General features: G+C 44.0%; 1 protein-coding gene across 1 annotated transcript in view; it reads right to left on the bottom strand.

Annotated features, from left to right (window-relative positions):
- Window positions 1-10,252: 10,252 nt before the first annotated feature.
- Window positions 10,253-24,880, bottom strand: part of LOC116063572 (neuronal PAS domain-containing protein 3) — a 131,492-nt gene continuing 116,864 nt past the window's right edge. Inside the window, exons 8-10 of the mRNA XM_035994948.1 lie at window positions 21,862-22,009; window positions 18,847-18,962; window positions 10,253-12,723 (exon numbers count right to left, since the gene is read on the bottom strand). Of these exons, the coding sequence (XP_035850841.1) occupies window positions 11,078-12,723; window positions 18,847-18,962; window positions 21,862-22,009 (1,910 nt within the window). The 3' untranslated portion in view covers window positions 10,253-11,077. The remainder of the gene's footprint in view (window positions 12,724-18,846; window positions 18,963-21,861; window positions 22,010-24,880) is intronic.

The following is a 24,880-nucleotide window of genomic DNA, read 5'->3' as shown; positions in this document are numbered from 1 at the left end:
TAAGCCTATCATCAGTGGGGATTTGTATTTGCTAATAATATGTTGGAATCATGTTAAGACCTTTTAATTTTGGAAAAAACTTTCAAAAAATTAACAATAATTTGGAGGCCACCCTGCAGTGATTCTGAGGACCCCCTGTTGAAGATCCTTTGCTTTAAAAGTTCATACCCTACTCAAATTTCCCCGTGTATAAAAGCGTGAAGATCCTCATAGGGAGGAGGTTGGGGGGGATGTTTGGCTCCTAAAACACAGAGCTTTAAAGAGAGGGGAGCAGAGTTCATGTCCTGAAGAAGTTAAGGAGAAAACACAAGACTTTCACCAGGAAACAGGTGTTCATGTCCTGAAGAAGTTAAGGAGAAAACACAAGACTTTCATCAGGAAACAGGTGATCATGTCCTGAAGAAGTTAAGGAGAAAACACAAGACTTTCACCCAGGAAACAGGTGATCATGTCCTGAAGAAGTTAAGGAGAAAACACAAGACTTTCACCCAGGAAACAGGTGATCATGTCCTGAAGAAGTTAAGGAGAAAACACAAGACTTTCACCAGGAAACAGGTGATCATGTCCTGAAGAAGTTAAGGAGAAAACACAAGACTTTCACCAGGAAACAGGTGATCATGTCCTGAAGAAGTTAAGGAGAAAACACAAGACTTTCACCAGGAAACAGGTGATCATGTCCCAGGAGAGTCTTTTTTCTAATCTTAACTGGTTGTTTTGGTGTCTAAACTTAACGTCATCAGCGTAAGACGCTCACCTTTTCCTCCGCTAAACTTACGGTCATGTGACCGGTCGGCAGTTGCCGTAATTTCGTAGGATATCGTACGAAATGTTATGCATAAGTTTTCAACTGGGTATCATATGAACCCGTTCATGAGAATGTGTTGAGCCTTTAAATAATCTGCTGGGGAGGCCTTTGGTGATCATCTTGTCATGAGCAAGACACACGGCAGCCGTCTGTCTGTCTGTCTGTATGTGTGTGTGTGTGTGTGTCTGTCTGTCTGTCTGTCTGTCTGTCTGTATGTATATGTGTGTGTGTGTGTGTGTGTGTGTGTCTGTCTGTGTCTGTCTCTGTGTGTGTGTGTGTGTGTCTGTCTGTCTGTATGTATATGTGTGTGTGTGTGTGTGTGTGTGTGTGTGTCTGTCTGTGTCTGTCTCTGTGTGTGTGTGTGTGTGTCTGTCTGTCTGTATATGTGTGTGTGTTTGTGTGTGTGTCTGTCTCTGTGTGTATGTGTGTGTGTGTGTCTGTGTGTGTCTGTCTGTCTGTCTGTCTGTCTGTCTGTGTCTGTCTCTGTATGTATGTATGTATGTGTGTGTGTGTGTGTGTGTGTGTGTGTCTGTCTGACTCTCTGTCTGTATTTGTCTCTGTCTGTCTGTCTGTCTGTCTGTGTGTCTGTGTGTCTGTCTCTGTCTGCATATCTGCAAACTCAGAAGGGATGAAAAAGGTGACACATTTTAAACCGTCACCCGTGAACGCAACATCTGTCATACGTTCCTCTCCAGTGAAATACAAACACACTTTTACACCGTTTAGCTGTCAGCATTTTAACCGTGTTTACACCAGCTGCTAGCCAACGGTAGGCTAACGTTACCTGCTGCCAAGTGTAGTGTTTACTAGCTAACGGTAGGCTAACGTTACCTGCTGTCAAGTGCAGCGTTTACTTCCGTGACATGCGGCGATGTTTAGGTTGCCTCTAACGTCCGTTTTCAGAGCATCTGAGAGAAGCGCAGTCGTTTCAGTGGCACCGAAATCTGCGTTGCAATTCAGTCCGGTAGATAACGGTCGTTAAGGGACCGGTGCCGTATTAGCACCGGGTCTCGGACCCCCCCCCCTACAAAATAAAAACTCTTCGGATCGACACGATTCACGTGGATGACATTTTCCCATTCAAAACGATTTTCGCCGAAAAGCGACTAGTTTGCAGGTATGTTTCTGTGTCTGTCTGCATTTGTGTCTGTCTGTCCGTCTGTCTCTCTGTATTTGTGTCTGTCTGTCTATTAAGGCCTGGATACCCGACCCGAGCCCGACAGGTCCCGACGGGTCCCGACGGTACCCAACGGGCCGGGCCGGGTTCGGACAGATATTTAGAAATGATGGTCGGGCTCGGTCACATCAGCGCGATAAGGCATTTGTTGTAAAATGGTGCTGCAGCTCCTTTAAGAGAGCTCAGTGTGTGTGTAAAGTAGGCAGAAGAGAGAGAGAGGAAGAGGAAGCAGACGTGTAGATGCGACCGGAGCAGAGCTGGTGGAATCAGTTTAAGTTTTGTACACAGTGTGTGTGGTGTCCGAGATAAACTCCAGACTGAAAACCAAGTTCATTCATCTGCTCTCCAGAAACGGGATTTTAACCCCGACGTTATATACCGTCGGCCCTGGAGGTAACCAGTCTCCCCTGGTGTTCTGATCACGGTCGGAATCGAAGCGATCAGGAAAGGTTAACACATTGAACATTTTAAATTAAACAGATTATTAACGTGAGCTTGTTCCCCCGTGTGTGCTGATGACCTCATCTGTTGACATTTCCGAATGCCTTCCAGTTGCTTAATAAAAGCTTTCACACAAACAGACGTACATGTGTCATTAGTATGAGAAAAAAAACAACGAGATTTTAACTGGCTCGGACATAAATATCATAATGCCTGACGGGCTCGGGCCGGGTTCGGTCACGGCTCTGTCGGGCTCGGGCCAGGTTCGGACGGAAAAATTCGGCCCAATCCAGGCTCTACTGTCTATCTGTCTTCAAATTGCTGCGTAAAACATTTATTCATCTCACACCACCAACTTTTTACAAGGCCCCGATCTCCTTCCGTATCAATCTTATATAACGGGATCCAGAAAACAAGCAGAATCCTTCCTGCCTTTAAAACAATAAAAATAAAAAAGGACTCTGAAAATAAAGGACAGAAGAAAGAAAGCAGCTTACTAAGATGTGGCAGCATCTATATATTATTTTGTGCGGGGGGCAGCGGGATGGCTGAAGGTGTCAAACAGAAGAAATGATGCAATCTGGTAACAAATTCGAGAGAAATTTTTATTATGAATATGGCACCTGTAAGATGGTCAAAACCGGGTTACAGAAAGACAACCATGTACGTGACACGTTCCTCTGAACGGATGAGAACCTAGTAAACTTATAAAAGAACAACTGCTATAAAAATGAAGTATGTACATTTTCGGATTTGCAGCATTATTCATGGTAAACAAACTCAAAAAGATGTCTTTCCAAAATAATAATAATAATAATAAAAAATAAGCCAGGCACTCAAAGTTAGCATCAGTTAGTCATGTGTTCATAACAAAAAAATCATAACAAAAAATAGAAATGTACCATAGTTTTTCTCTTTTTTAATATTTTAATTTGTTTGTATTTAGAATTTTATAACACTGTTAACATTGATAATAAGAGATTCCCTCTCTCCCGTATTTCAGCTACTTGGCACCAAGTTCCTCATAAAAGAATCTGTATAATTGTACAAGAAATAGTTAAAAACACAGACACAGTTTCTTCACAGGTAAATGAAGTGATTTTTCAATATTTGTAATTCTTAAACACTATGTATTTTCGACAGCAGCTGTGATTAAGGTTTTCACGTTTTTAAAATCACCAGCAAAGTTTTCATTTTTCGACATAAAACACAGAAAAAACATTGAAACAGCTTGGACCGGCTGTTTGGTTTTTGTTACATGTGGGTGTATTTCCTGGTTTCGTCTGAGTTTTGTCCCCCCCCAACCCCCCCTCCAAACACCCCGCCGCCCAATCCCCCTTTTTCTTTCCCAAATGGGGGCTCGTCCATTCGTCTGTTTCCCCCTCCCCCCCCACCTGTTTTCACGCAAAAACCACCAAAAGTAGAAAACGCTAAAATCCAGAGGTGCGCGGAAACAAAATTTGCTCCTGAAATGACTGAATTTAACATTCAACCACAAACGACCCCCAGCAATCTTTTTCTTTGCCAAATGGGGGCTCGTCCATACGTCTGTTTCCGACGCCCCCCCCTTGCTTGCTTTCATGCAAAAACCACCAAATGTAGAGAACGCTAAAATCCAGAGGTGCGCGGAAACAAAATTTGCTCCTGAAATGACTGAATTTAACATTCAACCACAGAACGACCCCCAGAAATCAACCGACAGATTGAGTGGACCAATCACATTCCCCCTCCTTCACCGAACACGGAAACAAATAAATCCATCATTAAATTTCAGGTTTTTTGTAGTTTTTTAACGTGTTAGTCGCAGAAAGCAGAGACGCTACGGATTGTTTCTCCTGACGTGAAACGGGGGGGTTAGAGGCTTGATTCGCTTTGACAATACAGACTTTTTATTCTTCCCCCGTTTTGGGCTCGACAGACTTTTTAAAAAAAAAACGGCAAAAAAAAAGAAGCTGGACCCAAAAAAAAAACCAAAAAAAAAACGAGGGATTCGATCACGTGAAATCGGACGAACTAACTAAACATGCAGTTCAGTTTTTCCAAAACACCTATAAAAATAGATTTATAGTGCGAAATATTTTTTTTTTTTATCTTCTTTTAATTTCTTTAGAAATCTTTAAAATCGTTTTTTTTTGTTTTTTCATTACGTGTCCTGAAATAGTAGATTTTTTTTCAATATTCTCCCCCCTTTGAACCACTTGTTGTGTAACTTTTGTTTGTCCCGTGAGAGAAGTTTGCGCAGGAAGTCAACAAGTTTCGGTGGGAACCAATGAAATACACCCAATGCACACAGGAAGCCCCAAGGAACTCTGGGAAATGTGTCACAACTGAGGCTTTTTATGGTTTCTTTTTGTCCAGGACTACAATCTAAAAATGCTACTTGAATGTTTTTTTCCCCCTCATCATAATTTAATTCTAATATAGCGTTAAATATTTATTAGTTCTTTAACACTTTGTACGCGAGAGCCGGAAGAAACTGCGATTCCCAGAATTCCTTAGCGGGCCAAAAAACATGGCTCCATAAACCTTTGAGCTAGTTAAAGAATCTTTTTCATCTCTGAGAGAAAAGGACAGCGAAGATAAAGAGGTTTTTGTTTAAGACTACACAACAGCGAAAAGCAATAGCAGAGAGAGAAAGAGAGAGAGAGAGAGAGAGAGAGAGAGAGAGAGAGAGAGAAGGATTAGAAAACCCTAAAAATAAAAACCAAAAAGAGGTTTTACAAGGGACAAAAAGGAAGCAGCGGGTTGGAAAAAAAAGGTGGACTCTACAAAGGTTTTTTTTGTTTTTTTTGCAAAGGCCACCGAACACGAAATTCCACAAACCTCCACTGGTTTCACTAAGACTGCAGATAGAGGGGGATGGAGAGAAAGAGACAGAGGGAAGGGGGGGAAAGAGACAAAGAGGGTAATTTTTGGAGGAGGGATGTCTGGCAATCATCCCCGTAGACTTCAACGCCGCCTTCACATTGGCACAGTAGATACGGCTGCGAAACGACCGGAAGTCATTCATTCCCTATGAAGATGGGTGCGAATGGATCCGAACCGCATGCGAACGAGCGCGCTGTGGAAAAAAATCTGGTCCGTTGGTCATCCGGATGCGTTAAAGCGTAACTCTCGCCAAAATGCAACCTAGGGTCTTTTTGTGAATGTACCCGAGTCAAACTTTAGTTTAAAAGCATATTTAGGACGGAATCACCACTTTTAAAATGTACCGTATTCTCGTTTTTCGATCAAATGGCCTTTTGAATGGGAGCGCTAGGGGCACTTTTATGTATGTGAGGCGTCCTTTCATGGTTCCCATTTTGTGCTGGGCACCAAGAAAAAAATGAGATAAACGTGTTGTACACGAATCAATAGATTAAAAATAACGTGACAATTACACAAACTGCCGTGAGACCGTGTTGCTATAGACATATAAACAGAAAGGCTGCTGCTGCCCAGGATGTTGATATGTCAGGTCGGTTAAATGTGATATAGCGGTATAATGTCAATAGTTTGATGTCTGTTGCTAACCAACTTAGCCATAGCAGGTATCCTACGCATTGGGTTATTTGTTTATCATTACCATAGCAACACTAACTTCCGCTCGGATTGTCAGATAGGAACCGTCCGTCGCCTGTCGTACGAGTGCAACTTTTTTAAAGCGTGACTCTCGCCAAAATGCAACCTAGGGTCTTTTTGTGAATGTACCCGAGTCAAACTTTAGTTTAAAAGCATATGTAGGACGGAAGCGCCACTTTTAAGATGTACCGTATTTTAGTTTTTTGGTCAAATGGCCTTTTGAATGGGAGCGCTAGGGGCACTTTGATGCTAGCTTCAAAATAGCTATTTTTAAACCACTAAGAAGGCTCGACACAACGTGAGACTTTGCTCCAAGTATCACCAGGAGCTCTACACCTTAACTCCACCGGTGAACAACGGATATCCTAAATCTGTGGCTACTTGTTTTGATATCGACTCGTTTTGACTGCCGATGTGGTAGCGGCTGGAAACAACAAGACCTACGGTGAGTTAAAACCTTTCTTTTTAGTAAACTCTGTGAACACAACCAATGTTGTCAATGCTTTCGTTAAGGTGTAGAGCTCCCGGTGATACTGGGAGCAAAGTCTCACGTTGTGTCGAGCCTTCTTAGTGGTTTAAAAATAGCTATTTTGAGGCTAGCATCAAAGTGCCCCTAGCACTCCCATTCAAAAGGCCATTTGACCAAAAAACTAAAATACGGTACATCTTAAAAGTGGCGCTTCCGTCCTACATATGCTTTTAAACTAAAGTTTGACTCGGGTACATTCACAAAAAGACCCTAGGTTGCATTTTGGCGAGAGTCACGCTTTAAAAAAGTTGCACTCGTACGACAGGCGACGGACGGTTCCTATCTGACAATCCGAGCGGAAGTTAGCGTTGCTATGGTAATGATAAACAAATAACCCAATGCATAGGATACCTGCTATGGCTAAGTTGGTTAGCAACAGACATCAAACTATTGACATTATACCGCTATATCACATTTAACCGACCTGACATATCAACATCCTGGGCAGCAGCAGCCTTTCTGTTTATATGTCTATAGCAACACGGTCTCACGGCAGTTTGTGTAATTGTCACGTTATTTTTAATCTATTGATTCGTGTACAACAACACGTTTATCTCATTTTATTTCGTGGTGCCCAGCACAAAATGGGAACCATGAAAGGACGATTCACACGCCGGGAGACGGCCGCGGGGGACGCGTGACAATAACGGGACGGTTGTGATTAGGAAAACAACGGAGAAACTAAATGCCACACGCGGGACGCGATCCCCGGTCTCCTGGGAGAAAGTCCAGTATTGTTTGACCCATCCACCCCCACCAACCAACCTCCCTACGCGGATTTTCGGCATTTCATACTACTCTCCACCATAGTCGTGCTGTGATCACGAAATATGCTTCCCATTGAAATACATTACTTTACATTTTCATGCTGGCCAACATAGAAAAAAAACGAGAAAAATGTCCCTGTGAACACGAATCAATAGATTAAAAATAACGCGACCATTTCACGAACTGCCGTGAGACTGGGTTGGCTATAGCCCTCAGATGTGAGGTCATAGAGAATTGGACATTCGGACACTGACAGAATGAGTCGTTCTAGTCTCTCCGACATATTTTTTCTATTCGCTTCCGACGCGTTTTAAACGGTGTAGTATGGCGTCCACTGGGGGGCGCATTGCGTATAACGGAGCTGATTTCAAGTGCCAGTGTGAAGGCAGCGTTATCCCTCTCTCCGTCTCTAAGCCCCGCCTCCCTCCCATCCCGTCCCAACCCCCCCGACACTAGAGATAGAGCACAGAGAAGACAAAGGACAAAAACAGCTACAGTAGCTCAGTATATACTGCATATAGTCAACACACACAGAGAGAGAAGTCGCCATGAAAGACTTTTTGACAGCCAGTGACACTAAACACATCGGTAACACGTTTTTACGGCGTAATCACACTGGGTAATAAGGTATGACGGGATGGCTAAAGACGGGGCTGTCGACTTTAAAAAGATGGATGTCGTGACAGTTTTTTAAATTTTTAATTATTATTATTACTTACTCGTCTTTTTTTTTTAATATTTTTTTTTTTTTGTTATATCTTTTTACCCAAAAAGTAGAAGAAACAAAAAAAAAAGTTACAAATGAACAAGAATCACAGTGCTTGTTTAAAACACTAAAACTTGTGAGATTTCTGGGGAGGGGGGATAACACGGAAAGACGTAAGAACAACGACAGAGACAACATTGTTTAAAGGAATGTGATTATTTTTTCTCATCTTCTAAAAGCATCCGTATTGTTTTTTTCTTTGTAGTTCTTGGATTGATTGTTTGACAGATTGATTGATTGATAAAATGCACGTTTTTACGTTACAATCTCGTTGTTGATATGTGGCTCTTGTTGTTAAATCACAGGGTCCGGCGATGAGATGGAAGAGAGTGGATTGTTTTTTCGTAGAGGTGATTCTGGTTTAGGGGAAGAAAACTAAAAGGAGAGGAGGAGGAGGAGGAAGAGGAGGAAGAAGAGGAGGAGGAGGAGGAGGAGGAGGGAAACAAAGCTAGTTGTAGGAGTACTAAGTAAAGTAAACACGGCGAAGAAATAGGAGCCGCTCGAGGTTTTCAACATTCATTTTTCAAGTTAGCGACACCATTAGCCTCAGTCTCACTGAGAATTCAAAGTGATTAAGTTAGAAAATACGTACAAATAAAAACTTAAACTAGGGATGCACTGAATCCAGATTTTTGGAGTTCGGCCGAATGCCGAATCCCATGGTTGAGATTCTGATGAATCCTCGTCCCATCCTCAGTCCATGAACACAGTAAACTCATTAATGAAGTAAACAGTGACTGTCCTTCCTTTGCCGTACCTGAAGTTGCTCCATTTTGGCTGCTGTCTGTAGATTCCTTCATGCACAACTCGTATTCTTCTGGATGTTTCATACCAGATGTTGTAACAGCGGTGATGTTGTGTATAGTTTAGGGTCCTCGCCACCACCAGACTAATCAGCATTGCAGATTGAACATGTAGCTGGACTTGAATGGCCTTCTTTTGACTGAAAGTACTGATAAACTACACTTTTTCTGCTCACTAGTTCCATTTTCACTTTCTCACAGCCTACTGCATTGAATGCTCCACCTACGTAAACACCTTCCCGTAATCAACGGCGCCGTCATTACGTCGACCAGCGTAGCGCGCGTAGTGCAAGCGTAGGGTTCGGTTCGCTGGGAAAAAATTCTAATGTTCAGCAGAGACCCAACTCCGTCAAAAAGCCCAATATTCAGCCCAATCTCAAGCTGAATCCTGGATTAGGTGCATCCCTGCTAAAAATTCAACAAATCACCTCCATGTTGCCGTGTGGCGCTGCCCCCTCGCGGCCCAATCAGATTAAGCGTTTTCTTAGAGGGACATTTTAGGGAGAAACATGGAGATGATGTCGCTGATTTAGAGGTTTCGAAGGTTCTCGCTGTGTTTCTGACTTTCCTGAAGGCCAGAAGAGAAAATAACAAAATGTTTTTTTATAATTGTTCCCCCCCCTCCTTCCCTTCCGAAAACAGAGAACAGGATCAGTGTGGGGTATTCGTTTACAGCACCCACATCAGCCAGCTGAATCTGGGTTACTGGACGGGTCGGTAGCACCATGAATATGTCGATCGACGAGGTGAGAAATGCACACAGAAAGATTTGAAAGATCAGGTACAGACCAGGGTTTCTGCAGGTTTTAACAAGTCAAATTTAAGACTTTTTTAAGACCTTTTTAACGAGATTTATGAATGAAATTTAAGACCTATATCACAACATTAAAGTACAACGAAATGCAGACCCACAAAAGTACTTGCAAAGTAAATAAATATGTTCATATACAGCGAATTATATATTTGGACTAGCGAAAGAAAGACCTACAACACAACGAAATTAAAAAAGCATTTCAATGAGTTGCATGGATGTAGGAAAATTAAGACCCATTTAAAATTATCTAAGACCTAGAATAACAATACATAAGCGAATTTCAGATTTTTTAAGGCCTACAATTTTGATTTTGAAATTTGAGACTTTTTTTTAGACTTTTTAAGACCCCGCGGAAACCCTGTAGACGGAGAGAGAGAGAGAGAGAACGACAGGTGTGAGATGCGAGGGGATTAATGCAGAGGTGGTTATGTTTGGTGCGAGACCTGCAGGTATAAACACCTGGGATAATAAAGAGGAAGTAGTAACATTCGTTAATTCACAGGTCGTTACCCGGCTGAAATTGCTTTTTTAAGTTTTGCTTCTTAATGCTTGATTCGTAAGTTAAAATCTGAGCTAGATCTTTAGATATTTTTTAAAAAAAGGAAGGAAATGAAAATGAAAAAAAACAGCATTAATTCTCTAAACTATTCCCTCAATCGAGAAAACGTTCCTCAAAAACCTTTTTTCAAAAGATTATTTTATCTCTGAGACCTTTTGTCCGGCGCAGGGACGGCCCGGCCTGGCGTCCCCCTCCTCTCGGGGATTGAAAACTTTTCAAGCCTTGATCACATCAAGATACATATGGGAGGAGGAGTTTTCTGTCCGTTACAAATCCCTGTACCGTCCTCCGTTAAATACACATCAGCATCTTCATAAAGACGCAACAGAAACAACGTCAAACGATAGAAATGATTCCCCCGTCGGGCTCCAGCGGAGTCCTTCCGGCAACATGAATTCTCTGTCTGTAGGCAAAAAGAAAGAAGGAATTCTTCACATTATAGAATAGTCTGTTTTTTGTGTCCTGTTGTTCATTTTGTTCGAGAGAAAAAGCTGATCGAAGGAAACAGGAGCAACGAGAGAGAGACAGAGAGGACAAGAAGAGGAGGATGAGGAAGGAGGAGGAGAGAGGAAAAAAAGATAGAAAAAAAAGGGGGCGCGGACATGTTTGAGGGTCATTCATGTCTATTACACAAGCTCAGTTTCTCAGATTCAAAGTGCTAGAGTACATATGTCATCCTTTCCTGTCCTTTCTCCCCTCTCGGAAAACACAGTGCTGTGTTGATAAAAAGAAGTGAAATAGTCTTTGTTCGTTCCTCTTTTTTTCGTTTTCTTTTTACGCGCGAGTTAGTCTTTAAATTTGACACAGTCCGTTGGTTTCCGGAAACACAGTAATGCGGTCTTGAGCGCTTTGCGTTAATCCTCCTTCCGCTCCAGCGTCGTCTGCGTGGCGTGGATCCCGTTGCTGTACACCGGGAACGGTAGCGTCGAAAACAGTCCCTCCGCCGTGGTGAAAACGTTAGCCGCGCTCGGCATCTGGCCTCCCAGGGCGCCGTTCCCGCCCGTGGCCGCGGGAGATCCCACAAACGGGCCTGCGGCCGCCGCTGCCGACATGTTGAGCCGGTGAACGTGGTGGTACAGCATCTCCATCGGCGTCTTGGGGTCCAGGCCGAACCCTGAGCTGTCGACGAAGTTCATAGCGGCGTTCGGGAGCAGGTTGCCTTGCGCCATGGCCAGAGTGACGTCCGCCGGGGCATACCTGATGGTCCCTGTGGTGTAGACGCGCGGAGACGTCGTGCCAGTGGAGGCGAGCGTCCCCGTGACCCGATGCACCAACGGGAGCACCACGTTACCGGCCTGCAGACGCTGCAGAGCCTCCAGATCGCCGGAGTACAGCAGCGAAGAGGAGGAAGATGTCGATGAGGACGAGGAAGAGGAGGAGGAAGAGGAGGTGGTAGGAGTGCCTTGTTGTTTGTCCCGCGGCGAGGCCGAGAGCGGAGGAGACAGAGGGTCTGCGGACGAAACGCCGCTGGAGGGAAGCGCCAAACTGGCACCGCTGGAAACAGAAGACGGCGCTGAGTTTCCGTTGTAAGGAGGCTTCCTCGCCCCTCCTCCTCCTCCCGCTCCTCCCTCGGTTCCAGGCGGGGTGAGGACGGAGTCGGGGATGGCCACCTGCAGCGAGCCGCCCTGTGGCGAGGGGAAGTTCTCGTGGCTCCCCGGAGCGGCCGGCTTGGTGGTCATGCTGTACGGCGACTCGTTTCGGGAAATCTCTCTGTTGGGCGGGAAGTTCCAGATGCTGCTGTCGTTGTCAAAGTTGATGGGCTCCGCCATCTCCGTCTTGATTTTCAACACCGAGGACGTCGCGACCGCTGCGCCGTTTGGGGAGCCGGAGGCGGAGGCGAGCAGGTGGGAGGAGTTTGCGGGAGCGGCTTGGGAGGGGTCGATGAGCGGCGCGGCGTCTCCCATGGCGACGGGGCTCGGCGAGGTCGAGGAAAGACGGATTCTCCTGCTTCGGGATCCATCCCATTTCTGCACTTTCCTCCTCTTTCGCCTCTTCTGGAGCTTGCTTCCGGCGTTGGCGCTGTCACAATCTTGCACGCCTCCGTCTTCTTCCTCCTCCTCGTCGTCATCCTCCTCTTCCTCCTCCTCCTCCTCCGATGAAGAGGTTTGCGAGTTGTGCAGCTGAACTTCTTCCCCGTCGCCATAGTGCTCTACTTTAATGTGAAGCCCGCCCAGATTACCCAGTCCTCCGATTGCGCCCAACGCCCCCAACCCTCCCAGTCCTGCTAACCTCCCCAGCCTTCCTCCTCCTCCTCCTCCTCCTCCTCCTCCTCTGCCCGCCTCCTCCTGTTCCTCCCCCTCTCCATCCGAAGGCTCCAGACTGTCGTCACTTTCCTGGCTCTCTGGGTTACTCGAGCTGTCTCCTTCCTCCTGACGCTTCATTTCCTGTTCGGAGGAGCAATGTGGTTGGCCGGGCTGTTGTTGACGCTTGCTGTCTGTCTCCGGGTCCTCGCGTTCTGATTGGTGGCCCGGTTTCCCCTCGGACTTGGCATTCTCATTGTCTGTGGGGGAGAAAAAGGTACAGTAAGTTGGTTAGAAATCCAGGCTTCAGACTGAAATATCCAACAGATTCTCACTCCCATCTTGCTTTTTTGTGTCAGTGCATGCATTGTCTTAGTCCGGCAACGCCGCCGCTAGCTTAGCTTAGCGTAGTGAATGGAATCCTATGTTGCCGGTTAGCATGTTGTGAGTAAAAGTGACCCAACAACAACAAAAAAAAAAAAAACTAATTACTTCTTGTGGCTTGTGTATTCACAACGAGTACAAATAGCAATGCAGATTAAGATTAGGTGATTTCCTAGGCAGATATTGACTTGGGACTATAATGGGTAGAAGCACAGCCGAAGCAACTAAGACAATGCATGCACTGAGACAAAAATGCATTTGCCCACCTATATAAATATAGAGGAGACGGTGAATAACTCTATCTCAACAAACGGTGGTGTATTCCTTTAAAGCTTGGTCTTAGCCTCTACAACAGAGGGTCTCCAGGACCGGCAGGAGATTGACAAAATGCGTCAGGGTTTATCCTCTTAGAAACACGAATGTTTGAACAAAATTACACGGCAATATTTCCGCATATTTACAACAGATATTCAAAAATTTGGTGGCGTGAAAAGAAAGGCAACAGGCTCTTTTCCCTAAAAAACATTCCCTCACTTCACTTTGTGTATTTGGATTCCTGTGCAGTGACTCGCAGGTGTTGATCCTTTTATTTAGCCAGACAGGATTTCCATGTTTTGTGTTTTGTTGCGGCCGCGCTGATGTGTGTTCGGTATCTGTAGCTGCTGCTGTTCAGGCATGTTGGCACACACACACACACACACACACACACACACTCCAGACCGTGCCAGCACACACTGAGGCCAGCGGCTGCCCAGCTGGCATCGCTCTGACTCCCTCATGGCACCTGAAATGTCGACTCAATTGCTTTGTCTGGGGAAAACCTTGCATCTCCATTAAGTGTGCTTTCCATGCAGAACAGATTTATTCTCTCGCTGGAATCGAAAAACGAATTTTGAGTCTTAAGCCCAGTTCAGACCAAAGATTCGCGACGAGGCGAGTTGGAACTTGTAACTTCTTGCAACGAGCCGGTCTTCAGCGTTCACCGAGCCGCTCGCTCCTCATTTGCATAAAGTTGAATCCAGGCAGCTCGCCACTCCTCCGCCTCTCGAAAACTTCTTAGAATCTTTTAACATGATCAGAATCGTTTCAGTAGCTAGCAGAAACCGTGAAATAAACAGCACGCCGCTTCACACGCAGGTTGAAGAGCGAGTCTGTTGCGTTAGCTCCGCCCACCCTGTCTGTGTGTCTGTGTGTGTCTGTGTGTGTGTATTTCTGTATGTTTGTGTGTGTGTTTCAGTCAGTGTGTCTGTGTGTGTGTGTGTGTTAGTGTGTGTGTGTTAGTGTGTGTATGTGTATCGTACCTGTGTGTGTGTGTGTGTGTGTGTGTGTGTGTGTGTCTTTTCAAATCATCTGTTAACCTAGCCATTCATCAAATCCCCCACAGTAAACCCTAACCCAGTGGTTCCCAACCTGGGGTCCGGGGACCCCTAAGGGGGGCGGCAAAGATCACAGGGGGGGCGTGAGTCTTTATCTGGTTTGAGGTTGAGGTAAAAAAAAAAAATATTTGCACATGTTAAAGAAATTATGATAATACACTAGAATATATAATGTATACAAAAGTCTGTATAAAAACTATATATTTTTGTTCTCGCTTAAACTTGTAGGCAGGCTACTTAGTAGGCCAAACCTCCGGGACCTCTTAACCTGGGACCCTGCTGTCATCAGGTCAGCTGCTAGCTGCTAGCTGCTAGCTGCTAGCTACTAGCTGCTAGCTACTACCTGCTAGCTGCTAGCTGCTAGCTGCTAGCTGATATCATCCTCGTTTTTCCTGCCGCCACGGCATCACTATTTCTGAACGAAACATGGCGGAGTGCTGATAACTCCTCTGTATCAAAAAAGAAAGTAAGGGAAAGTTACCTCAACTTTGGTTTCAGGGGGGGGCTCAGCTTTTAAGACATAAGTAGGGGGGGCGCCAAGGAAAAAAGGTTGGGAACCACTGCTCTAACCCACCCTGTCTGGCAGGCTGCTGACTGAGGAAAAAACGGTCACTAATGACTCCATTTTTTTCCAGAAAAGTCGACACATACACCCAGTTTATAATATTACAAATGCTAGCGCTTTCATCACTGTTACGTTACCTTATTCGGCGATAGAAAGTGACTTAACCCTTGTGTTGTCTTCCCGTCGACAATGCAACTTTTTATTTTTCTGGGTCAAAATTTAAAATTAAAACCCTAAGACACTTTTTTTTCAGTTTTTGTTACTTTTCCCAATGTTCTTTATCACTTTCTATGATGTCTTTGTTGATTTTCTTCTGCGCTTTTTGACATTTTTGGTTTTTGTCACTTTTTTCTATGTTTTTTTTAATCAATTTTCTTCTTCAAATGCTATAAAATTGACTAAAACACCCAAATTCAATGAATGTAGTGAACTGATCATTTCTTTTACTTGTGAAGAGCATTGTAGGGAACCATCCACGTTAGTTTTTGGGACAATTTGGCTAAAAGAAAACCAAATTTCTGATATAGAAACTTTTTAAAAATGGGTCAGATTTGACCTGAGGACACCAGGAGGCTTAAAAGATCTCCCAGAGCATAACTTTTCTATATTTTTCTTAGTAATCGTATGAGATCCATATACATTCCCACTAAATCCGTAAAATACAACCCTTGTTAAAGGCTCAGACTGTCTAGTTTTTATCAAACAAACAGGAGGAAATAGTGCTTTTGTTGGGGACGGTGTGTGTGGGATTGACTGTTAATGTCAGTATTATTTTGCTGTTTTGCACCAATAAAAAAAAAAAAACCTCTTTGCTTTTAAAAAAACTCTTTGTTTTTGGCAGCTGTGCTGGAGTCCTCTCTGGCTCTGTGCAGATTGCATCCGAACAGAACAAAAGGTCAAAGGCCAGATATCTCATTTTAGAATATGTTGAGCCCGAGCACCTCGGGCCTGTTGGAGCGAGGCTGAAGCTGGCCGTATCCCACGGCAGCTGGCGTCAGTTTACAACCGACAGCGTGCCAGAACCACTCTCCTCCAGCAAGAAGAACAGCTGGCACTGATTCTCATCATGCCAACGCAGGCTGCAGGACTGGATAATATTATGCTCAAGGTGGAGCACCGGCGTTGGTTTGAATTCAACTCTACCGGCAGCGAGCGGCCTTTGTCTCCTTCGGTATTTGGCTGCTTGAAAACGTTGGTGACACAAAGACAAGATAAACGGATCCTTGATTTGTATTTCTGGATCTGAAGTCAGTATTTTAAGATTCTAATTTCTTCTTTTATACGGATGCTCACGTTAGGATTATGGTCCCAGTAGTGTTAGTTATGTTCTAGTTATGTTTCTAGTGAAATGATTAAGATTAAGGGCCCTATTTTAACGATCTAAGCACAAGACGTGAAGCGCATGGCACAGGTGCGTTTAGTTCAAATCCACTTTTGCTAGTTTGACGGCGGAAAAAAGGGTCCTTGCGCCGGGCGCATGGTTCTAAAGGGTTGTACTATTGGCGCTTTTCCATCACATGGTACCTGCTCGACTCGCCTCGACTCTACTCGCATTTTTTGGTTTTCCGTTACGAAAAAAAGTCCCTGGTACCTGCTAACAGGTACTTTTTTAAGTACCTCCTCAGTCGAGGTTCCAAGCGAGCTGAGGCGAGCCGAAAAGGTGACGTGAAAGCGACAGACGGGGGTGTCCTGCACAAACCCGCTATTTTTAAACAGTTTAGCCAGCTGTGTTTTTTTTTTCTGCCTCCAGCTTCTTCTGAAACTAAATGTGTCTTCTGGCAACAACACACACCTTCCACGTTCTGTGTGTGTGTGTGTGTGTGTGTGTGTCGCATTAGGTCACGGCAGTTTACTGTGGCACCGCATGTTTACAGTTCTGTGAAGGCTCCGGCAGAGCTTTCGCCGTAGCCTAACTACACACACATATGCTGGCTCGACGCACACACCAGCGCACAAGTATAAACATCAGGCCACTTTTACATAGGCTCTGCGTGGAGCCTCCACAGAACTGTAAAACAAGCTCAAGTGGCCTGATGTTTATACTTGTGCGCTGGTGTGTGCGTCGAGCCGGCATATAAGACGACCAGCCACGCTGAGGCGGGACTAAAATCTGCAACGGAAAACGGACGCGCAGTGTGTTGAGTCGAGTCGAGGCGAGTAGAGTCGAGGTGAGTCGAGCAGGTACCATGTAATGGAAAAGCGCCATTAGTGTCTTCATTAATCAGAGGTGTGTTTTGGGCGTAACATGCAATCAACCAATCAGAGATCATCTCCCATTCCCTTTAAAAGCCAGGCGCGTTTGGACCTTGGAGCATTGCTATTATGATGGTGGATTTGCACCGTAATATTTTTAGTGTTAATATCTGATGATATATCTTACATATTGCACCTTTAAATGTATTCAGTGACCCTCATAATCTGGTCTCAGTAAAATCTGATTGTCTGGTAACTAGCCATGTTGGCTGGTGATCAAAAAAGTTGATTTAAAGCCGTGTACGCACATTCACGTTTCTGTTTGGCTGCTGTGCTGCTGCTGCTGCTGCTTTCCTCCAAACTAAGGATGCACCAAATCCAGGATTCGGCTTCGGATTTGGCCGAATATTGGGCTTTCGTCACCTTTTGGTATCGGCTCAGCTCGCTTGGAACCTCAACGGAGGTGAGACTAAAAACAAGTACCTGTTGGCAGGTACCAGGGACTTTTGTTCATAATGGAAAACCAAAAAAGGTGAGTAGAGTCGAAGCGAGTCGAGCAGGTACCATGTAATGGAAAAACACTTTTTTGGCGTCACCTATTTTGGGGCTTTTGGAGGGGGTTTCTAAGGCGCTTTTGTTTATTTAGATTATTTTTGAGCATTTTAGGCCTTTATTTGACAGGACAGATGAAGACATGAAAGGGGGGAGAGAGGGGGAATGACATGCAGCAAAGGGCCGAGGTCGGAGTCGAACCCACAGCCGCTGCGTCGAGGAGTAAACTGAGTAAACTGAGATGGGCGCCCACTTTGTGGCCTTTTTGTGCAGCTGTGTGAAGTCTGGAGGTATTCTGTGGCGTTCTGTAGAGTTATGTCGTGTTTTATGTGGTGTTGTGGCGTTTTTTTGCAGCGCTGCCAGCGAGAGCTCGGTCCCTGCAGCTGTTGGCGTTCATCACCATCCAGCCTGGCACGGACGGCACACTGGCGCCAACTGATAAAACCTCTTTGGCTTCTCTGTTTCAGGCTGTATTTCTTCCTGCTTGGTTATTATATCGGTAACACCTGAAGAGGTGCTTGTTGGGAGCGAGAGAAATCGGATTATTGTATAAAAACATGAGAAGATGTGCATGATATTCTGCTTGTTTTCTAACTTGCTCCTCTCACAGTTTGGTTTTACTTTGAAATGTTTATTTCTCAGTGATATTTAATTGCTTCTCCATCTTTCCTTTTGTTTCTTCTAGGGATGTACCGAATCCAGATTTTTGGGGTTCAGCCGAATACCGAATCCCCTGGTTAAGATTCTGCTGAATCCTCGTCCCATCCTCAGTCCATGAACACAGTAAACTCATTAATGAAGTAAACAGTGACTGTCCTTCCTTTGCCGTACCTGAAGTTGCTGCATTCTGGCTGCTGTCTGTAGATTCCTTCATCACAACTCGTATTCTTTCGGATGTTTCATACCAGATGTTGTAACAGCGATGATGTTGTGTATAGTTTAGGGTCCTCGCCACCACCAGACTAATCAGCATTACAAATTGAACATGTAGCCGGACTTGAATGGCCTTCTTTTGACTGAAAGTACTGCCAAACTACACTTTTTCTGCTCACCAGTTCCATTTCACTTTCTCACAGCCTACTGCATTGAACGCTCCACCTACGTAAACACCTTCCTGTAATCAACGGCGCCGTCATTACGTCGACCAGCGTAGCGCGCGGAGTGCAAGCGTAGGGTTCGGTTCACTGGGAAAAAATTCTAAGGTTCGGCAGAAACCACAACCCCGTCAAAAAGCCCAATTTTCAGCCCAATCAGAAGCTGAATCCTGGATTCGGTGCATTCCTGGTTTCTTCCGTCTTCTCTTTCACACCTACCGGAGTTTTCTTTGGATTCGGACTCGGAGTCGGAGGTTTCGGAGGACTCTGAGGTTTTCTCAGGCAGGTTGGGCAGCTGGGCGATGTCCATGGGCGTGTCTTTATACTCGTGATTACTGCGAGGGAACACAGAAAGACAATTCAGTCAGTAACTAAATTAGCATTCACTCATTTCCTCATTTGTTTCCACCATTTGATCTTAAATAAAAGGGCTCATATTGTAAGTAGTGTTCTACATTGGGTTAGGAAAATACAACGATAGATACGAATGCTTCTAAATCTTCTTAATTCACCTGTTCAAAGTCCACATAAATTAAACCGAACGGTATGAAACAAATCCCAACTTTACTCATTTTTTAACCCTCCTGTTTTTCTCGGGTCAAATTTGACCCATTTTTTAAGTTTCTACATCATAAATTTGGGTTTCTTTTAACCAACGTTCCCAAATATAACATGACTGGTTCCAAAAAATGAAATGGTTTCAAAACAGTAACGATATACTGACTACACTTTGACATACAGTATACCCGCCCACTAACACACATCCTCTGATCTTAACAATTACTCAAAATTATTCATAATTTCCGGGGTTTTTTTAAACTAAATTTTGTATAATTTCATATAAATGAGGTTTGTTGACCATGATTTCCAACAAGCAGTGTAAAACTAGTGACAAGTCTGAATGAAGTTGGCTAAGAAGATGTAGGCCTAACGTAGCCTGGTCCTACCAGACTCTGGTCCACTAGCCTGGTCCTACCAGACTCTGGTCCATTAGCCTGGTCCTACCAGACTCTGGTACACTAACCTGGTCCTACCAGACTCTGGTCCATTAGCCTGGTCCTACCAGACTCTATTTCATTGGTCCAGAGAGTCTGGCCTCTCTCCATTGACAAGTGTTAACTTCCTTGAAGGCGGGTACTCTGTTGAAGTTTAACACTATTGGATCTGCCCAGAACCACTCTGGCAGCCTGGCTCCGCCCTCCTAAGTACTGTCTGGTAGGACCAGACTAACAAGAGGGGAGACGACAACAACTATCTGCTTAGCATCGCTAGCGTTAGCCTTAGCATCGCTAGCGTTAGCCTTAGCATCGCTAGCGTTAGCCTTAGCATCGCTAGCGTTAGCCTTAGCCAACTCCTTCACCACTAACGGAGCGAGCTGGAAAATCAAACTGTTCCTGAACCCCGTGGGGAGGAGGGCCACGACATCATGGCCACCAACACAACTCAGCAAAGATTGTTCTTGCTCGGGCTTTAACTTCTGGATATTCGGCAGCGTTGCCACAACGGACCGAATGGCTTCGCTCGCATCTTTCTCCTCCGCCATTACGGAACTACAACTCAAACTAGAGCACGACCTCAACGTCATCGTTCTCAGCCACTCCCTCTGGTCGCTGATTGGACCGCCAAATATTAGGCTGGAGAAACCCCAAGAATATACCGCAAACCCAGACGGAGTACTGAAGGGAAATGTAAATTGAGCGGAAGTACGTAGGAGGGCGGAGCCAGGCTAGGCCTAACGCAGATTTGGGAGATAGACATAAGGGTTAAAAATGATATTCAGTGGTATAATCCAACACTATGGTGAAAAAGCATCAAAGATCTGAAATATTGTTGAAATCTAGAAGAATTTTTACTGAATTAACTTTTAGAATTACTTGAATGTACGTCACCTAAAACCCTATCTTCCTATTTGATGTCATGCATTCTTTCATCCTACGTTTCATCGACTACTTTGTCAAACTATTAAATTATACGCCAACTATTTTGAAAGTGGATTAATCAGTTTGAGTCTTTCTTTATGAGAAAAAGTTGTGTGATTGCAGCTTCTTAACTTTTGTGTTGTCTTCCCTTCAACCATAAAAAACTCAGAATATTTTTTTGTCACTTTTTTCAAGTTTTTTTGTTCCTCGACGTGGTTGGCATTTGATCCAATGTTTTTGTCACTTTTTTCAAAATTTTGGTCACATTTTAAAAAAATTACAAAAATGTCGACGCCCCATATTTCTGATATATACCAGTTCCTCCAGAACAACGCGATTATGCAATCGCATAATTCAATGCATAATCAGCCAAATCTGCATATTTATACGGTGGGGGGGGGGGGCGCATTTTTTCAAATACGCCGCACTTTCGCCGCATAAATTTCCGATTTCCACGCAAAATATGCGGGGCTTGCATGATTTCATAATCCCCACATTTTCGTTGCAAAAAAGTCACATATATATCTTAGCAGAAAGTTGAAAAATGTTGCGTTTACTTCACACAAGAGCAGCCATTTTCCTGTTGCCATGGGAAAGTTATGAAGTGACGTAATAACGTGACGTGAACATCATCGAAAAGCTGCAAACCCCGCGATGAAGCCGCGATGAAACCACAGTTTTTGCAAATTCCTGCAATTCTATCGCATAAAATTGCATAAATATTCCGCATATTCCATCGCATTTTTTAAGAAAACGTGCCGCATGATCAAGGATTTTTGTCCGCAACAATCACAAAAAAACTCCGCATTTTTCTGGAATGACTGTATATATATATATATATATATATATATATATATATATATATATATATATATATATATATATATATATATATAGTCAAATTTGACCAGAGGAAAACATGAGGGTTAAATGTGAATATCTTCTAGTTTCTTCTCTCCTCTGTGACAGTAAACTGAATATCTTTGAGTTGTGGACAAAACAAGACGTTTGAGGACGTCATCTTGGGCTTTTTGGGAAACACTGATCCACATTTTTCACCATTTTAGAAACTAAACAATTAGGTGATTAATCCAGAGAATAATCCACAGATTAATCAACAATAAAAAAAATAGTTGCAAACCTATATCCTACCTTTTTTTAGTGACTATAAATCAAGGCTTTCCTCGTAATACTTGAAAAAATAACTTAACGAAAACTTGAAAACAATTCCTCAAAATAAAACTAAAACTATACAAATCTAAACCAAAAAGACTAAATGAATGCAGATAGTTGATATGATAGCTGTGCCTCTGACCTGAGGACGTAGTTGACCCAGATGACGTTCTTCTCATTGGCGTTCTTGGCGTTGATGGCGATGGTGGCGCTCGACTGGATCCAGATGTAACCGCTGTTCTTCTGGATCCACCGGTAGTACTTCGACACACACTGACCCTTATTTATCACTGAGAGAGAGAGAGAGAGGGGGAGAGAGAGAGAGAGAGAGAGAGGGGGAGAGAGAGAGAGAGAGAGAGGGGGAGAGAGAGAGAGGGGGAGGGGGGGGAGAGAGAGAGAGGGTAAGAGAGAGAGAGAGAGAGGGAGAGAGAGAGAGAGAGAGAGAGAGAGAGACACACACATACAGAGAAAGAGAGGGAGGGAGAGAGAGAGGTTTGTTATGTCATGGTGTATTTTCTTTGATATTCTGTCTGTTTTCAACCTGACTGACTGGACATCAGACTGACCGAGCAGCTTGTTCATCACACAAGAGAGAAAAGAGGAAGGGTTGGACAGACAGAGAGAGAGAGAGAGAGAAAGAAAGAAAGAGAGAGACAGAGAGGGAGAGAGAGAGACATCAGATGTCTTGTGACAGCTGGCTGAGAACTGCTCTGTTGCTGCTGTCATTAATCAGACCAACACACACTGCCAGCCTCCGTGAGTGTGTGTGTGTGTGTGTGTCTGTGTGTCTGTGTGTGTCTGTGTGTGTGTGCGTGTGTGTGTGTGTGTGTCTGTGTGTGTGTGTGTGTGTGTCTGTGTGTGTGTGTGTGTGTGTGTCTGTGTGTGTGTGTGTGTGTGTGTGTGTGTGTCTGTGTGTGTGTGTGTGTGTGTGTGTGTGTGTGTGTGTGTGTGTGTGTGTGTGTGTGTGTGTGTGTGTCTGTGTGTGTGTGTGTGTGTCTGTGTGTGTGTGTGTGTGTGTGTAGCTGCCTGTTCAAGTCCCTGTGTGTTTCTGATATCCTGAGACAATAAGCCCACACCATGCCATGACGTGTGTCCCCATAATGCACCTTTTAAAACAACATCACCGTGATATAAGATGTATTGAGCTAACGTGTTAGCATCTATGTAAGTTGAACGGTCTGAGAGTGAAGACGTTAGCGCGTTAGCATGCCTGATGAGGAGGACGAGTGCTACTTGGTGCTCGGACAGGAAGCAGAAAGTGAGTCGTTGCCTCGAGTCATTCGCACGAAGCTGGAAGTAGCACGTTAGGGTTCATAATCCATTCATAAGTGGTGATCTGCAGCCAAAGGTCATTCATTTTGATGATATATATATGTATATAATAATAATAATAATATATCATTTTTTTCTTAATCGCGATTAATCGCTGAATTTCTATAGTTTCTATAGTGTGTTTTTACCTGTTCCCACACTGTTCTTGTCTTTATGAGGATAGTCTAATAGTCTCCTCTCCTTCATGTCATGCTGTATCTGTCCCTGCGAGAGTTAAGAGAGAGTTTTAAGTGCGCATGCGCGAAAGCTGCATGCTGCCTGTTCCTGCTCCAGCTGTTGTATATGTTGTTGTATACCTGAGTGGTAACAAAAAATAATTTCCCCCTGGGATTATTAAAGTATTTCTGATTCTGATTCTGATTCTGATGATCGCATGTTTTATCAGATGATTAAAATTCTATTATTTTGCATTTCAGAACAGTTTTTAAGTCCATATTAACAATGGAAAGCCATTCTGACCAGTGGATCTTGATTGGGAATCAAATGAATGCAAAGAAAGTTACTTTATGAACTTGATTTCAAGATTTGTATTTGTTTATTATTTATTTATTTATTTATTTACTGTAAACAAAAGAGAAAATGTGTGAATCTAGTCACATTTGAATCTAGAGTCAATATAGTGTTTAGTAACTCCTAAATCATTTTGATTACTCACTGACGTCCAGTGATCACCTTGCATCACTTTGCACCAGTGTGGCTGCTTTCTCCGTGTCGTACAGGCTGTGTATCCGTGAAACTACTGTCCCCCTCGACGGCAGTGTATAAGACGGGTCAGAACATGCCAACCATAGTACATCTTTAAGACCCGAGTCCTCTACGATGCTGACAGGTCTGCAGTTAGTTTCCACCCATTTCGCAAGAGCTGTAGGAATTTCTTTAAATTTGGTTTCATCCACAGATCAGCAACTAGTAGCACTCTCCAAAATAGTGCTTTGCCTGAGCCCGCTAGCATCAACCTGAGTCACGTTAACTGTACTACTATGCTTAGCTCGTAGGTGGTAGCTCCAGCTTGACGTGCTTCGGTGATATTTTAATTCAGCTTTACACAACGTGCATATGGCTTTCGACTTCTGAGCCATCCGGGAGTTTTGGAAACTAAAAAGCTCCATTCAGAGTTATTGCTGCTGTGTTTCTCCATCATGCTGCAGCCTGCAGCAGCAGGATGTGTTACGAGGAAGTGGCAGCTTGATGAGAAGTAACGGTGCTGCAAAGGGTCAAAGTAGTAGCCTGTTAGGCACCACGCGAAGCCAAGTGAAGTGTAAAATAAATTAAGAAATGGCGGCATGCGATTAAAAAAAATTAATGCATTATGCTCGGTCCTTAATCGCATCGCAATTAGTATAAATAGTAGTAAAGTAAAGTAAAAAGTAGTATAGTAGTAAATAAGTTAATGCTGACAGCCCTAATATATATATTTATATTTATATAAATATAAATAAATATAAATAAATTTAACACTTATTTTAGCCCACATAATTATAGCTACGTCACTGAAAATATTCCCATCAGGGTCCAAGACATTACCAAACATTACCACTTAACATTTCTAGGGCCCACAAAGTTAGCCACCTCACTTTTAATATCGGGGTTATTTTGGGTCCCAGTTTGTCAACCTATTGGCGAGCTACCGGAAACCTGCTCGAGAGCTACCGGAAACCTGCTCGAGAGCTACCGGAAACCTGCTCGAGAGCTACCGGAAACCTGCTCGAGAGCTACTTGTTGGAGACCCCTGCCTTAGAACAGTGTTTCTCAAATGGGGGTCCGTGTACCCCTAGGGGTACTTTGGAGGACTGCAGGGGGTACGTGAGATATTTAACAAAATGTTTAAT

Source organism: Sander lucioperca, chromosome 18, assembly GCF_008315115.2.
Source record: "Sander lucioperca isolate FBNREF2018 chromosome 18, SLUC_FBN_1.2, whole genome shotgun sequence".
Lineage (NCBI taxonomy): Eukaryota > Metazoa > Chordata > Actinopteri > Perciformes > Percidae > Sander > Sander lucioperca.
The sequence above is the reverse complement of the archived record's forward strand: the minus strand, read 5'-3'. Positions and strand labels throughout refer to the sequence as shown.